The sequence below is a fragment of the Heloderma suspectum genome, chromosome 3 (assembly GCF_057233095.1).
Source record: "Heloderma suspectum isolate Gila_16-S chromosome 3, 16-S_ref, whole genome shotgun sequence".
Lineage (NCBI taxonomy): Eukaryota > Metazoa > Chordata > Lepidosauria > Squamata > Helodermatidae > Heloderma > Heloderma suspectum.
In genome coordinates this window covers 267,097,830-267,113,115 of record NC_139460.1, presented here as the reverse complement: position 1 = coordinate 267,113,115, position 15,286 = coordinate 267,097,830, and the positions used below count along the sequence as shown (strand labels likewise).

The following is a 15,286-nucleotide window of genomic DNA, read 5'->3' as shown; positions in this document are numbered from 1 at the left end:
CAGGATCACCCAGTGAGCTTCATGGGTGAGTGGAGATTTGAACCTGGGTCTACTCCAGTCCTTAGCAGTTCGAAAGCAAGAAATTGCAAGTAGATAAATAGGTACCGCCTCGGCGGGAAAGGTAACAGCATTCCGTGCACCTCGGTGTTCAGTCATGCCGGCCACATGACCACGGAAGCGTCTTTGGACAGCGCTGGCTCTTCGGCTTAGAAACGGGGATGAACACCGCACCCTAGAGTCAGACACGACTGGTTGAGGACACCTTTACCTTTACCTACTCCAGTCCTAGTCTGACACTGTAGCCACCACACTACACTAGCTATCTAAGCCTTTGGCTCATGTGTTCAGACTTACATATGCCTACCTTCTTCCCTGACTTCCTGGTTTGCATCCAAACTGGTAAACTGTGGCTTCCATTTGCCTTCAAAACCAGAACAGGAAAGCATGGCTTGAACCTGGTTTCGTATTCTGGTTTGGAGGGCAAGTGCAAAATGTAGTTTGCTGGTTCATTTGGTTTGCCATGAACTAGAAAGCCAGATAGGGAATTGGAGTGTGGGAGGAGGGAGTTTGTGAGCCACAGGTTTGCTCATGCAATGCCAAACCATGGTTTCACAGTAAATGTGAACCATGTTTATGCGATCCCTAAATGTTTCTCTTTGTACTATCTTTGAAATCCGGTTCAGAGTTGGCTTGAAGATGAGTTCCTTGCTGATGGTTAGTAGTTTTGAGTAGCCTTGTGAACAGTACATTTGCTGCTTTATTAAGGTGCCAGCTTCAGGCACCTTTCTCTGACCACTAGCAGATTTCTTTGTGCGGGCTCTATTGCTGCAGGGTAGACATTCATCGGAAGGAAAATGCCGGTGCTGCAGAGAAACCAATCACCATTCATGCCACCCCAGAGGGGTGTTCAGAAGCATGTCGCATGATACTTGATATTATGCAGAAGGAGGCTGAAGAAACAAAATCGTAAGTATTTCTAATGTTGGTAGAGAAAGCGGGAAATGGAATAGTATTTTTTTTAATCGTACAAGAGGAAAGAGACCTGTAGCACCTTCAATGATAGATAGATAGATAGATAGATAGATAGATAGGAAGGCTTATACCAAAACAATTAGGATATAAGGCACATACAGGTCCTTTTGCCTTCTCTGCTGTTAGAGTCTAACCTGGCTACTCTTCTGGAGTCTTTTAATCAGACAGAGGAAGAAAGCAATCAGTTTTAAAAGTAAATTCTTCCAATAAAACCAAAGAAGAAATGTAGTCTGAAATTGATAGTGTACTTAATTGTTTTAATTAGTACATGTTTGATCTTCAATTCATAGATAATATTTATTTATTTATTCATAAGGATTTCTACCATGCCCTTCACAATGCTCTAGCTGTCCTGGAAAATAGTTTGAAGTTTCTCTAGAGGGCCAAAGCTCAGTGTTAGAACACATACTATGCATGCAATACTTCTCAGCATCTCCAGTTAAAGGATTTTGGGTAGTGTGGCCAGTATAAGATACTGGAAAACTCAGAGTACATAAATATTGGGCTAGTTGGAGTAATGGACTTTGTATAAGGCAACGCATATATACACATATGCATCTTTCACACACACTTAAGTTGGTCCAACAGTGAAGGCCTTCACCCCATGGCTAACTGAAAAGGCTTCTTTGTGGTTCTTTCACACACACACACACACACACCTTTTTGTGGAATGGGAGAGGTCTTGCTGGATCATGGAACTTTTGGTTTTGTGAAGGTTGCAGTCAGTGTATCATCATAAGGCAATTAAATAAATAAAACCACCCTTGGAGTATGTCACCCCCCTGCTTTTTTTCTTTTTACCATTTCTAATTTTAGCACAGTGGCTTCATTGTAGACATTTGAGAAGTCATACATCTTTTCATATCCTGCATTGCTAGCCCTGATGATCTGATTTAACCTTATTAATAGGTGGCTGGGTGTTGGATCTTGGCAAGAATGTACTTTGTGGTCAGAAACAGGCTATACAGTTAGCTAGCTTGGCTTGTTGATCAGAGGGGTTTCAAAGGTGGAGCTTTAATCGCCCAAATTAAATCATTGCAAGGGAGAAGAGAGGTACAATGAGGTGTGTCATACAGTTCATATATACTGCACTGAAATGCAAATAAAATAATTGCTGCCTTCTATACACATCACTACCCAGTTTTAGAGAGAACACTGGCAAAACAGGGAAGGAAAAGAGATGTTAAATATTGTTGTTTCACTGTTTAGCTTCTGATTTTGCCCTTGGAGAAACAATGTGAATGGCCCAAGTATTTATGAAGCCCATCAGTTTGAAAGGACTTCATAAAGGCTGCAGATAATGATTTTTCTCCTGTACAGCATTGGGGGGCTGCATCTGTGTACTCTAGCCAGGGAACAGATGTCAGAAGGGAGAACTGGGAGAAAAATAATGCCCGAAGATGATTGAATACTTTTCACATCTCTCAGAACTGAAGAGATTCCCTTGAAAATCTTAGCACACAATAGCCTAGTCGGGAGATTGATCGGCAAAGAAGGACGAAACTTGAAGAAAATTGAGCAGGACACAGGGACCAAGATCACCATTTCTCCGTGAGTACCAGTGACCAGGTGAAGTAGAATCACACTGCCACTGGGCAGGGACTATCACCTCTTCGTGTGGCACAATGTGTACTGTGTACTCTTGGAATGCACATAATGTCCTACCCAGCCTAGCCTTGAGGGAGGCAGCTGGAATTCTTAGAACCATGACGTCCCTAGGGACCGGAGGCCATTGCCCATCCCTCTGTCAAGAGGCAGCAGACAGCCCTGCCAACCCCAACCCACTGTGCAGCCCCTGCTGCACCGCCAAAATTCATAGAGGGGTAAAAGGTCAAATTTAGCTCAAAAACAAGCTACGTTTGGCTTTTTTACCTCTCCATAGCAGTTTGCCACCAACATTCAGCAGCAGTGGGGGGGGGGGGGTTTGTTACTGCTGCCAAATTCAGCAGTTCAACAGCAGGAGTGCAGTCCACAGGAGGGTTTCCGGGGGGGGTCAAAAGTGGCCCTGGAGCCGCCAAAGTTGCCCACTCCTGATCTAGAGCAGAACCTTTGCTGTCCCCATGTTCACCCCAAATTTCCAGTATCCTGTTTTTACAGTTTCTGAGGTTTAAACCTTAGAGGTTTAAAAACCACACCACCACCAGGACCATATAATGGGATATAATTCAAGAAAGATTACTACAGATGAGGTATCTGAAAAGAAATCACAAGATAACTTTCATAAAGGTATTCAGTTCTGTCTTAAACCAAGTGAGGTTTTTTGTTCCCACAGCTGTTTCAGGAAAACTATATTCCACAATGTTATGCTTCTAATATTTAACAGGCTTCATCATCATTCCAACCCAACTTTGTTGATATGCAGCCCATTGGCATTAAGCCAGGGTTGCTTTCACACTACATGTTTAATATGGAATTGCCATGTCTAGTTAACTCACATTTTATTGGGCATCTGCTTCCATTTGTAATCCTCCCGTGCTTTCCCAGCACTTCTTCCAGCTTTTTTCTTACCAGAGAAAGTCTGTTTTTTTTAGAAGGACAGAAGTGTAGCACAATCTCCACAGGTATAGTTGCCCTTAGTGCTACTGTTCCGCCTTTTTTTAAGAGACATGGTTTTGATGTGGGCAGTGACATACTGGGCAGGTAAACCTATCGCAGTGCAGCACAGGTTCACCTTTGTGGTCGGCACCATTTTATCACCACAATGATTATTTTAATTGATCCTAGTGCTAAAGTGTTTTTGTGCTATAATTTTGTAACAAATATGCAAATATTAGTGAAACCACTTAGAGCTCATAATGTCATAATGGTAATTTAAAAAAATGATGCATCCCACCTTTCCATGTTGCTAAAATGGCAGGGAGTGGAAAGCATTTTTTCTCCCCCACACTATAACACCATAATGCTATAATATTATCTTAAAGAGTGATCATGCTATAACAATTCAATGCTGTAACAATAATTTAAAAAGAAGTTGTGGGAGGGGAAAAACTCTTTCTGCTCACCACCATTTTAGCAACATGATTAATGGTGGTGGCTGGAAAGTGTTTATTTTCTTCCCATCATTTTTTTAAAAATTGGAATTATAGTGCTACAGCATGTGACGAACCCCTGTATTTTTATGGAGCTCAGCAGTGCCCCCGAGGGCATCTGGTATGTTGGCACCTGAACAGACCTATCTCACCTCTTTGTTTCCCAATACACTTCCAAAAGTTAAGCTCTTTTACATAATGGTTTGTTCAGTTAGAACTGCCCAGCTCTTTTATAAATCAGCTATACAGTAATTACAAAGGTGGGTCCTGCTACTAAGTAATTTTCCAGTTTACTCACTTGACCACTGAAATCAGAAATGGAGAGCATCACACTACTGGACAAAATAGCAGTCAGTCTCCACTAAGGGGTGGCTTTTACTGAACTCAGATTCCCATAAAAGGGAGAGCCTGCTCGCTCCCTGTGTCATCTTAACATCATCTAACCTAATATGAACTGAAACACTTCAGGTACTCCCAAGGGGCTCTTTGGATCCTAGCCATTGGCTCATGCACCTATATTCCTGATACGTTTCGCCCCCCATCAATATACTTAACTTTCTAGATTTGATTTATAAAGATTATTATTGCCTGTCCTGGACCATCAGTCATGGAACAGGTTATAAATCCCAAGGAATGCAACTCTCTGGAAAGGTTTTTCATTTATTCTTCTGTGATTGTCCAGTTTACAGGATTTAACCATTTATAACCCTGAGAGGACGATCACCGTGAAGGGTAGTATTGAAGCCTGCTCCAGTGCTGAGGTAGAGATCATGAACAAGCTTCGGGAAGCCTACGAAAATGACGTTGTAGCAGTCAATGTAAGCTCCCCTTCCTGCCATTCATTCTCTTTCTCCTCTCTCTCTCTCTCTCTCTCTCTGAGAACCCAATGGTCCTAGATAACATTCAGCCTAAATGATTGAAATGATTAATCACCATGAGGGTAGGTAAAGATGGACGCATGGGAATGACCTGTCTGCTCAGAATGCCTTTAGAGCTTATCTTACTGAATGAAAGTTGTGTGTCCTAACACTTTTTAAAATCTCCTTCAGGTTGCTTTATTGTTTCCCATTTTTCCTTGTATTTTTTCTAGCAACAAGCCAATCTCATCCCTGGACTTAATCTCAATGCGTTGGGCATCTTCTCGACAGGCTTGTCCATACTACCCTCTGGAGCTGGGGCCCGCAGACCTGCTGTCACTGCCCCCTACAACCCTTTTGCTGTAAGTAGTCAATGCGCCCATCCTTTGTATGTGTGCATCTGTATTAGTAGTGCACGAAAGTCACTTACCTGGTCTCGCAGCTTGCTTCGCGGTGGGGGGGAGGCGCTTCGCTGCTCCCCCCGAAGTTCAGGCCGGGGGGGGAGGCTTCCCTCCTCGCCCGGCCGAAATTCAGGCTGGGGGGGAGGCTTCCCGCCTCTCCCGGCCGAAATTCAGGCCGGGGAGGAGGCGCCTCGCCTCGCCTCGCCCGGCCGCGAAATAAAAAGTTAAAAAAAAAAAACGCCCCTGTGATAGGCTACGTGACGATTTACGTAGCCTATCACGGCTGACTTTGCAAATCTAGCCGTGATAGACTACGTTAATCGTCACATAGCCTATCACGGGGGCGTGTGTTTTTTTTTTACTTTTCTTGGAATGGCGGCGGCGGCAGCCGGTCAAAAGACCGGCTGCCGCCCCTGCCCCTGTCGAAGCCCTGCCAAACCGCCGCTGCGACCCGCCACCGGGAGCGACATTCGGGAAAGGTAAGTCCCATCCCAGGGGGGAGGCGGGGTGCGGGGGGGGGTGCGGAGAATTTCTCCCCGAAACTACTTCGGGGGGCCGAATACGTTGGCACTCGGCCCCCCGAAGTTTCGGGGAGAAATTCTCCCCCATCCCTAATCTGTATGTGCAGTCTATGTGCTGTCCTACTGCCCTCTAGAGGCAGGGAGGAAACAAGACACTCACTACTGGAAGGCAACAACTGCCATTTCCTGTGAGGAGGTTGAATTGTACTCTGCTTAAAGACAGGAAACTGGTATTATGGGTTTGTTATCTTATCAAGGGAGAGGAGGCTATTTGAGGCCTTTAAAAAAAACTTTGCCTTGCTCTCTGTGTGTGTGTGTGTGTGTGTGTGTGTGTGTGTGTGTGTGTGAAGAATGTATACCTCTCCAGATCCTAATGTATAAGGAGGCAGGGTAAGACATTTACTTTTGCTGCAAGTGTGAAATTTTAGCATGTACTATCCCTATACAGTTGGGGGAGAGCAGGTGCAATTCCTGCAGCATGGAAGTGAGGCCTTTCAGAGTGGCAGTATTGGAGGCTCTTCCCTGTGGACTTCTGTGAAAGCTGATCTCTACATAAATCCTAGTGAAGGGCAACTTTCAAACAAGTACATAACATCTGTATCCATCTGTTTACCCTGTTGGACAGCCTTGGTTCCTCTGTTTGGAAACTAAGTACCCTTTGGGAGTTTCTATGGTTGAATGTTGTCTAAGTATGACAAGCATCATGGCTCAAGCAATTGGTCACAGCAGCAGGGATTGTTGTGTGCTCTTGGATGTTATCATCTTCCTCGCAGACAGAGGCCACCTCTACCACTTTGAGGAGAGCTAATTTCGGAAATAAGCTGTATAAGGTGCTCTGTACATACCTTTTGCAGTCTGTGAGGAAGAGCGGTGTCCCTGTCTTGTTACCTAGATAATTAGGCAGCAGACCACTCTGTAGCACTATGGAGCACGTTTGCTGCCGCCAAATTTGAGTCAAGTAGGAGAGAGCTAATCAGGGAAGGATTCTAACTGTTTCTGATGCAGAAGAGAATTACAGTTCATGCTCTGTGTGGAAAAAATGGGGAAATCAACTCCCCCCCCCACTCTATAACCATCCTAATATGTGTAAACTAAAGAGCAGTTATAAGTATTAAGAGATAAATAGCCTTCATTAAATGATCTCCATTATGTGTGTCTTGATTCATCTCCCATCTGTGGATGTGGTGAGAGAGAAAGATTTAAGGTTTTATCTGAGCTGGTTCACACATACATATTCACCACATTAGGATGAAGTGCTGGCTTAAATGCTGTAGTGAATCTGCAGCCCCTACCTGGATTGCTCCTGTTTTGGGCTCCAGCTAGCCTGGAACGGGCCCCTTGTAATGCTGTTCTTGCCTTGGGAGAGGGGGAGTTTCAGGAGGGGGGAAGGGATAAAGCACCTGTTTTTTCTTACCCATCACCCTGAAGTCTCTATTCTGTATAGTGCCAGGGACCTCAGGTTTGGGTCTGATTGCCACCCCCAAACCTAAGCTGGGGTGCAGAGAGAGCAGGAAGGCGGTTTCTTCCTGAAACATCCCTGTATAGTGCAGAGAAGGATATTGTTTGATCTCACAGTATGCTTCCCCCTGAACGCTCCCCCCCCCCCCGCAACTCCCAGAGCTGTTAGGGGTATAAGCAGACCAATTTCCTCTTCTTCCTGCCTCCCTTCACTGTCCTCCCAAACACAGATTCTGTATTAAATATTCTGTACCTCCTGGAAGCTCATAGGTCTTCTCAGGTTGTGTTTTGATGTTTAAAACAATATTTTTCTTTTAATTTGGAAACATATATACTTGTGCTTACCTAGTGAGTTCCCAGAGTATGTAGAAAACCACTGTCATATATTTGGGTGGACCCACTGTGCTTCCAGACTGCTTGGCAGTCAACCATCCAATTTTGCTATTAGAAGAAACAACTGGGATCTGCAACAAAATGTTGCAATGTATTCTCACTTTCTAATAGGAGTGCTGTTCAGCCATGTCCGCCTTCAGCAGGCCATCCCATCCCATCCCTCAGTTTTCAGTTTTCCTTTTCCAACTGACAGTCAACATTCCGTGGCTACTGAGCATGCTCAGTTTTCATTGGGCTGTGTATTGGAAACAACCCCCTGCCCCATGTGTTGTTTGGTACTTCCTCAAGTCTCGGGATTCCCCTGAGAATGCCGATACCTCCTTCCTGTTTCTCAGCATCCCTATTTTGGCTACAGTCCTGTCAGCACTGACCACCTGAATTCGCTGTTAGACAGACTGCTGATATTGAACCAAGTCAACTCAACACAATATTGTCAGTGGAGACAGTTCACAGTTTTAGCTGAGAATCATCAAGTGTCGAGCAGTCAACTGGCGAGCGGCTAAGTGGTGCCCATGCATCTATGAATATGCCCCCATTCCCCCATCTTCAGAATGAACAAGCACACTGGGGAGGGTTTGGGGAAGTCAGCACTGAGGGCAACTTGCAGCTGCATAGAAATAGAGGCACGCGCCTAGGACATGCAGCCTTCCGCTCCTGGCCTCTCCCCGCTGACTGTCACTTTCTTTCCTGCCGTAGAGCCAAGCGGCAAACCTCCCAGGCCTCTATGGAGCCTTGCCGACTGGCACATACCCTCATCAGCACTCCATAAGTGCGCTGCCCTGCTCTTTCTGGACGCTGGCCTTCCACGCACACTGCTTCGTAGCTCGCCTGCCTGTCACTTTGGAGGCTTTTATGCGCCCTTTCGGTGATTCTGTTCTAGGGCAGTTTTCCCATCTGTTGCTGCCCACTCAGTTCTGTCAGGGACAGTAACCCAACTGCTGAAGTGGCACAACAAAGCCTTTGAGAAGCATCTTCTTTGCCCAGCTTCTTCTCTTGCAGGGGTGCCAGATGCTCATGACCCCTGTTCTACCCTCGTCACATGTTTGGCTTACAGTATGATCAGTTACGGTGTAGAGTTGAGGTGTCTGCACAGACTACAGCACCTTGCATTACTTCCCAGTCTCATGGAGTCTCTTCCTCCCTGTCCCACTGAATCTCTGCGTGCTTCACCCCATCACTGTTGCTCCTGCCTGCCTTTTTCCATTCAGCAGCTTTCCCTAACCTTGGGTTCTCCAGATGTTTTGGACTAACTCCCAGCATTCCTGACCATCGGCCATGCTGGCTGGGGCTGATGGGAGTTGAAGTCCAAAACATCTGGAGAGCACCAGATCGCATGAGGCTGCCCTAGAGGTGGTCAGTTCTTTAGTCCAAGCCCCACATTGGTTGATGATACTGTGTATGCAGAGTACTGTCAGGAGTGGCAGCCAGGACAGGCAGAGTAGTAATGAATTAGGTGGTTGTGGCAAACCGAGGAGTGGAACTAGATTATTAGAGTGCATCATTGCATAGCGCTGCTGTGGTGTCATAATAACAGCTTACTGGTGCTGTTTCCACTGTTGCTACTTGAGGCAGGGATAATGTATGAGGGCTGACTATGGCTTGAATCAGCCTTCCCCAACCTGGTACCCTTCAGAGGTGTAGGACGGCACCTCCCATCATTCCCAGCCAGCATGGCCCCTGGGAATTGGAAATTGCTACTATGCCACATGAACACTCAAACAGTCTTGTATTGTCAGAATATTAGCCCATCTTAGCCCAGTATGGTCCACTCTGAGTGGCAGTGGCTTTGCAAGTTCTCGGCAGAGGTTTTCCAAGCCCTGCTACATGAGATCTTTTGAACTGGAGATGCCAGCGCTTGATCTTGGGACTCTCTGCAGGTTAAATCATGTACTCTCCCACTGCTAGGAGGAGAGATTAAAACACCCCCTGGGAACATTCAGCTATGAATTCTTGAGAAATACTGGCCTGCAGTGGCTGCTTTCCCTCTTTCTGCTGTACTCCTGTGCATTGTTGTACAACTTGCATCTATTTCTGATGGTGCTTTGGGGGACATTCCATCATTTCAAGGCTCAGGATCTTCATCATAGTAACAAAATATGTGTTTGGGGGTGGGGAACCCAAGCCCACTAGCACTCTGTATTCAGTTTTCCATTCCATCATATTATACAACTGTAGGTCTGGAAGAACAAGAAAGGCAATCAAAGTCCAAACTTATGGAGACTCTTTGTGACGCAAACAACCTTGATTAGTTCCTATTAGATTACAGAGAGCCACAGGGAGACAACAAGTAACAATGAAGGCGCAGTACCGGCTATGCAAAGTGGCCGCTCCTCCCTCCCTCCCTCCCTCCCTCCCTCCCTCAAACTCACTGTTTGGCTCTACCAATCCATCTTAACATGAAAGTGATTCTTTGCCAGCTATCCTACCTGAACACGCACTCGAATGGGTAGAAAGAAGGGGAAGTTGAAACACACATACACTGAAAATGACAGCAGTAGACTTGGTTAAGTGCACATCCAAACGATCCCTACAGTGTGGAGGGTTGGACTGGGACTCGGGAGATCCAGGTTCTAGTCCTCACTTGGCCATGAAGCTCACTGCATAATCCTGGGCCAGTCACTGATTGTCAGCCTAACCTACCTCACTGTGTTGTTGTGAGGATAAATATGGAGAGGAGGATGATCATGTATGCCACCTTGGGTTCCCTGCAAGAAGGAAAAAAGGTGGGATATAAGTAAATGCCTTCAAGTTTTCTTTCTAAGCCTAGATCAGCGCTCCTCAGCCTAGCGCATTTTTGCTCCCTTGTCAGTGGCGTGTGTCAGAGAAACAGGGAGGCTTTGGATCCTGCAGATCTACAGCCCCCCAGTCCAGCCCTGGAATGTTCCTTTTCTTCCTTCTACCAGTGAAACATTGCCAGTGGCACATGTATCCCATCAGACCTGTCTTCTGGCATATTGGGGGCTTCCAGGAACATAAGTGGCCCCCTGCCAGTACAGGGCACTCCCGCAACATCCTTCTGAGACCAGCTGATGGGCCCTGGGACTGCAGTGGAAGTCGAACTGACATCAGTGGAACCAGCACACAGCTAAATATTCAGCGGTGTGTTTAAGTCCTATTGATTTCAGTGGGTCTTCGGTTGTCTGAATAACTAAACTGAAAGATCGTTATTGCTAAAAGTGATAAGCCATCACAATTTGATATATTTAAAATAAAATACAAATAGGAAAATAAGCTAAGATGGAATACCATAAAAATAATAAGATAAAATACAGTAAAAATGGTAAACAGAAATACAAGAGTAAAAAGAGTATAAAAATGCAGGATCACATTGACATGGCTCAAAAGCTCCCCAATGAGATACTGGGCTGACACAAGTAAAGGAGAATGAAATTTATACAGGCCTCACATTGGGATGCATTATGGGTGGTTTTGGTGCCTAGCTCTTAACTTACTTGCACCCAGGGCAAATTTTGCAACCAGAGCAGTAATATATACATTATTATCAGCCAACAAAATACAAATTGATCAGATTAGGTGTGTTACTCTGCACGCTGTGGATACAGTTAGTGAGCAAGAGGCGGCCTGTGGCAAACCGGTTTTGTGGGATCGGTTCCAGCTTCTTCCTCCTGATGAAGTGGACAAGATGCTTTCATCTGTACGGCCGACCACCTGCTTACTTGATCCTTGGCCATCTTGGCTCATTATGGGCTGCAGAGAGAGACTGGGTGAGGGGATCAGGGCGGTGGTGAACGCCTCCCTTGAGGAGGGAGTGATGCCATCAGCCCTCAAGGAGGCAGTGATAAGACCACTCTTAAAGAAGCCCTCCTTGGATCCTCAAGTTCTGAACAACTTTCGCCCAGTCTCAAATCTGCCATTTTTGGGCAAGGTGATTGAGCAGGTGGTGGCGGTGCAGTTTAAGGCACACTTGGAAGAAACTGATTATCTAGACCCATTTCAGTCGGGCTTCAGACTTGGGCATGGGACAGAAACGGCCTTGGTCGCCTTGGTAGATGATATGAGGTGGGCTCTGGATAGGGGTGAATGCTCCTTCCTTGTTCTCCTCGACCTCTCAGCGGCTTTTGATACCGTTGACCACGGACCTCCTGGACCGCCTGGAGGGGTTGGGCATTGGAGACACTGTATTGCGGTGGTTCCGGTCCTTCCTTTCCGGCAGGTACCAGAGGGTAGCACTGGGAGAGGAGGTTTCGGACCCGTGGCCACTTACTTGTGGGGTGCCACAGGGTTCCATCCTCTCCCCGATGCTATTTAACATCTATGTGAAGCCGCTGGGGGCTATCATCAGGAGGTTTGGGGTGCAGTGTCATCAATATGCAGATGACACGTAGCTCTACCTCTCATTCAAATCTTCACCAAAGTTGGCCGTAGAATCCCTGTCCAAATGTCTGGAGACGGTGAGTGGCTGGATGGGGAGGAATAAGCTGAAGCTGAACCCTGACAAGACCGAGGTACTTTTGGTGAGAGACAAGTGGAGGCTAGGGGATGTTGACCTGGTGTTGAATGGGGTACGGCTACCCTTGAAAGACCAGGTCCGCAGCCTGGGAGTCATTTTGGACTCCCAGCTGTCCATGGAGGCTCAGGTGTCAGCTGTGAGCCGGACAGCGCTGTATCAACTCCATCTGATACAGCGGCTGCGCCCCTTCCTTCCCAACCATCTGCTCCCATCGGTACTACATGCCGTGGTCTCCTCTCGTTTAGACTACTGTAATGCGCTCTACGTGGGGTTACCCTTGAAGACAGTTCGGAAGCTGCAGCTGGTACAGAACGCAGCGGCTCGCCTGATTAAAGGCAGCTGCTGGCGAGATCACATCACTCCAGTGCTGAAGGAGTTGCACTGGTTACCAGTTGTTTTCCGGGCCAAATTCAAGGTGTTGGTTTTGACCTTTAAAACCCTATATGGTTCCGGCCCAGCCTATCTTAAGGAGCGCCTCCAGCAGCACCAGACAGGCCACTTAACAAGACCAGCCTCGGATGGCCTTCTCTCTGTCCCATCAGCCAGGACAGCTAGACTGGTGGGGACGAGGGAGAGGGCCTTTTCTGTGGTGGCCCCCACTCTGTGGAACTCCCTCCCTAGGGAACTCCGTCATGCCCCCTCTTTAATGAGCTTCCGTCGTGCATTAAAAACATGGTTGTTCAGGCAGGCATTTGGGGTGGGTTAGGGTATTTTAGAAAATGTTTTTATTGTAGAATTTTATTGTTTTAAACTGTTTTATTGTATGTTGTACATCGCCCAGAGTGGCTGGGTGACCAGTCAGATGGGCGATTAATAAATTTAATAATAAAATAATAAAATAATAAATAAATAAATAAATAAATTTGATCAAGAGGGAGTCGATTAGATAAAGAGCGGAGAATGTATTCAAGGAATTTTTGTCTAGGGGGAGGTATATAAAGAGTGTCATAACAAATCATGTTGAATGTCCTCCACTTCCCCTGACTCGCAGATGCAGAGTCTTTGGTGCACAGGAATGTTATTAAATCTTCCTTCTAAAAAGGTTGAGGGCATACACTGAAAGCATAGCCCTGTAAATGCTCTTCTGAGTGGTGCCAGAGTAAGATTGGTAAAATATTGCTCCAGCCCGAGAGATATTTTATATATTGGGTACAAAGAGGAATATGCCATTTGAGAAATTAGATATGGGTCCCACCATTTAGAATCAAGGTGGATTTTTTCTTTAACGAGTTGCCCAGCTCTATTAGAGGCATAGTTTGGTAGGGCTCCCATTTTAATCCCATAAGAATGGAGAATCGTACTGACTGAATTTGCCCAGGAGCTTTGGGCCAAAGATGGTTGTTGTTCTGGGAAACATTTTTGGGGGAGATGGGTATCACTCATACTGAGCAGCTTCAGCCAGTTCTGAATAACTTGATTTCCATTTCACCCAGTGTATGTAACTCCCAGTCACTGTTGGAAGTTCTCTGCTTCCTCCTCAGTCAGTGCTCACTGCTTTCATCTGTGACCCACTCTGTTAATTTTCATTCTATTGGGGTAGAGGTGGAGAATTCGCAGTCTCTCAATTCCAGCTCTTTTAAGACTCATGTGCTCAAACAAGATTGTAATTATCTTGCATAATGCATAATGACTGAGGATGGTAAGAGCAAAGTGTGTATTTTACACCCAGTAACATTGATGGTATTTAATACTAGCTATAATTAATTACACACACACCCCTCTTTATCAACTCTGTCAAGGTGGAGCGCGGGGTAAGGAAAAAGTAAGTACAAGCTGTGAAGTCACGATAATGGTTTGCCGCAGTGAGTCCCTGGAGCAGGGCTGGGCAGACTTTAACAGGATCTCCTTTGTTTTTCATTAGAATGTGGAGATCCACCAACTGAAGCCAGGTGCAAGATAGTGGCTAAGAAGGCAGACATAGAATTGCAAAACAAGGTGCCTCTGGGCCCATACTCGACCCAGGAATCAGTACCAGAACTGGACCTAACACAAACAAACCCTATGACACACAAATCTATTCTTATTTCCCCAAAACTTTCTTGATTTCAGGAGGCCAGTTTAGGCGGGAAAATTGCTTTTTGTTGTTCTATAGTTAAACTGTTTTTAAGTCAGAAAGCCTTGCTGACCTACTGCAAATCACTCAGTGATCTGCCTTCTGCCTGCCCCTGCCCTGTTGAGGCTATTATGGTGCCAAGTGGCTACTCCAGTGCACATAAGTGTGGATTTGGTACCCTTTAACGGAGTGTTACCCACCCTGTCATATTCCTGATTGGGGAGGCCTCTCCCACTCTTTCAATGCATTATTATAGTTGAAGTGCAGAGTCTAATCTGCATTAGAAATTGATAGTATAGAACCTGAGATGGTTGTTATTGGGATTAATTGACGTTACTGGAGATGAATTGACATGATCTTGTGTGTATCGTGGCATTAATTGTCTTGAGTGTTCCAATGGGGGATTTGAATGAGTGATGCAAGAACAAGGCAGCAGTGTCATGTACTCTTTTTTATCCCCTTGTATGAGATTTCCTTCATGGTGGTGGGGCACAGTGATTCCTCAGCCCCTTTCCAAGAGCCTTAGCTGAGTGTTGACTGTTTCTTTGCTGGTGTGGGGTTTGTCTGCCATCAGACATGAAGAGCCAATGCTTGCTTGCTTCTCTGCTCTATTACCGCATGCAAGCCAGATCAATATCAACCATACGGGACAGTAACCCTTGGGAGGCGAAAGTAGTTCAGGTAGGACAGCCTTGCTTCTCTCCCACAATACATTTTGTGTCACTTTGCCATCCACAGTTGCCAGAGCAAGAGGTGGTGAATTTGTTCATCCCAACGCAGGCAGTGGGTGCCATTATTGGAAAGAAGGGCCAGCACATTAAGCAGCTGGCAAGATTTGCAGGTGCCTCAATCAAGGTAAGAAATGCAGTTGATGCCCCCCTTCCTTTACTCTGGGGGTGCAAACTCTATTCAGGTGGGTGGCCAATATAGTTCACGGGCTGCATGATGTCAGTGGCTATGGCCATGTCCACCAATGTCATTGCCCCACCCATTTTGCAATTCTCTGTGCTGAGTTCCATGCTCCTCCCAGCATGGAGAAAGGGACTTGGCTGCTCCTCCTAGTGCTAAGCA

At 46.1% G+C, this 15,286-nt stretch overlaps 2 protein-coding genes across 3 annotated transcripts in view; one reads left to right on the top strand and one right to left on the bottom strand.

Moving 5' to 3' along the window:
• IGF2BP2 (insulin like growth factor 2 mRNA binding protein 2) overlaps positions 1-15,286 on the top strand; it is a 95,687-nt gene that overhangs the window by 71,047 nt on the left and 9,354 nt on the right. The window contains exons 7-12 of one of the 2 annotated variants that reach the window (XM_084846871.1): positions 832-966; positions 2,461-2,583; positions 4,744-4,879; positions 5,152-5,280; positions 8,388-8,462; positions 14,954-15,070. In XM_084846871.1, coding sequence (XP_084702997.1) covers positions 832-966; positions 2,461-2,583; positions 4,744-4,879; positions 5,152-5,280; positions 8,388-8,462; positions 14,954-15,070 — 715 coding nt within the window. The remainder of the gene's footprint in view (positions 1-831; positions 967-2,460; positions 2,584-4,743; positions 4,880-5,151; positions 5,281-8,387; positions 8,463-14,953; positions 15,071-15,286) is intronic. The other variant, XM_084846870.1, reaches the window with a different exon arrangement.
• The window catches only part of SENP2 (SUMO specific peptidase 2), a 47,711-nt gene continuing 42,315 nt past the window's right edge, over positions 9,891-15,286 (bottom strand). Inside the window, exon 18 of the mRNA XM_084846874.1 lies at positions 9,891-10,396. The gene's annotated coding sequence lies outside the window, so the exon portion shown is untranslated. The remainder of the gene's footprint in view (positions 10,397-15,286) is intronic.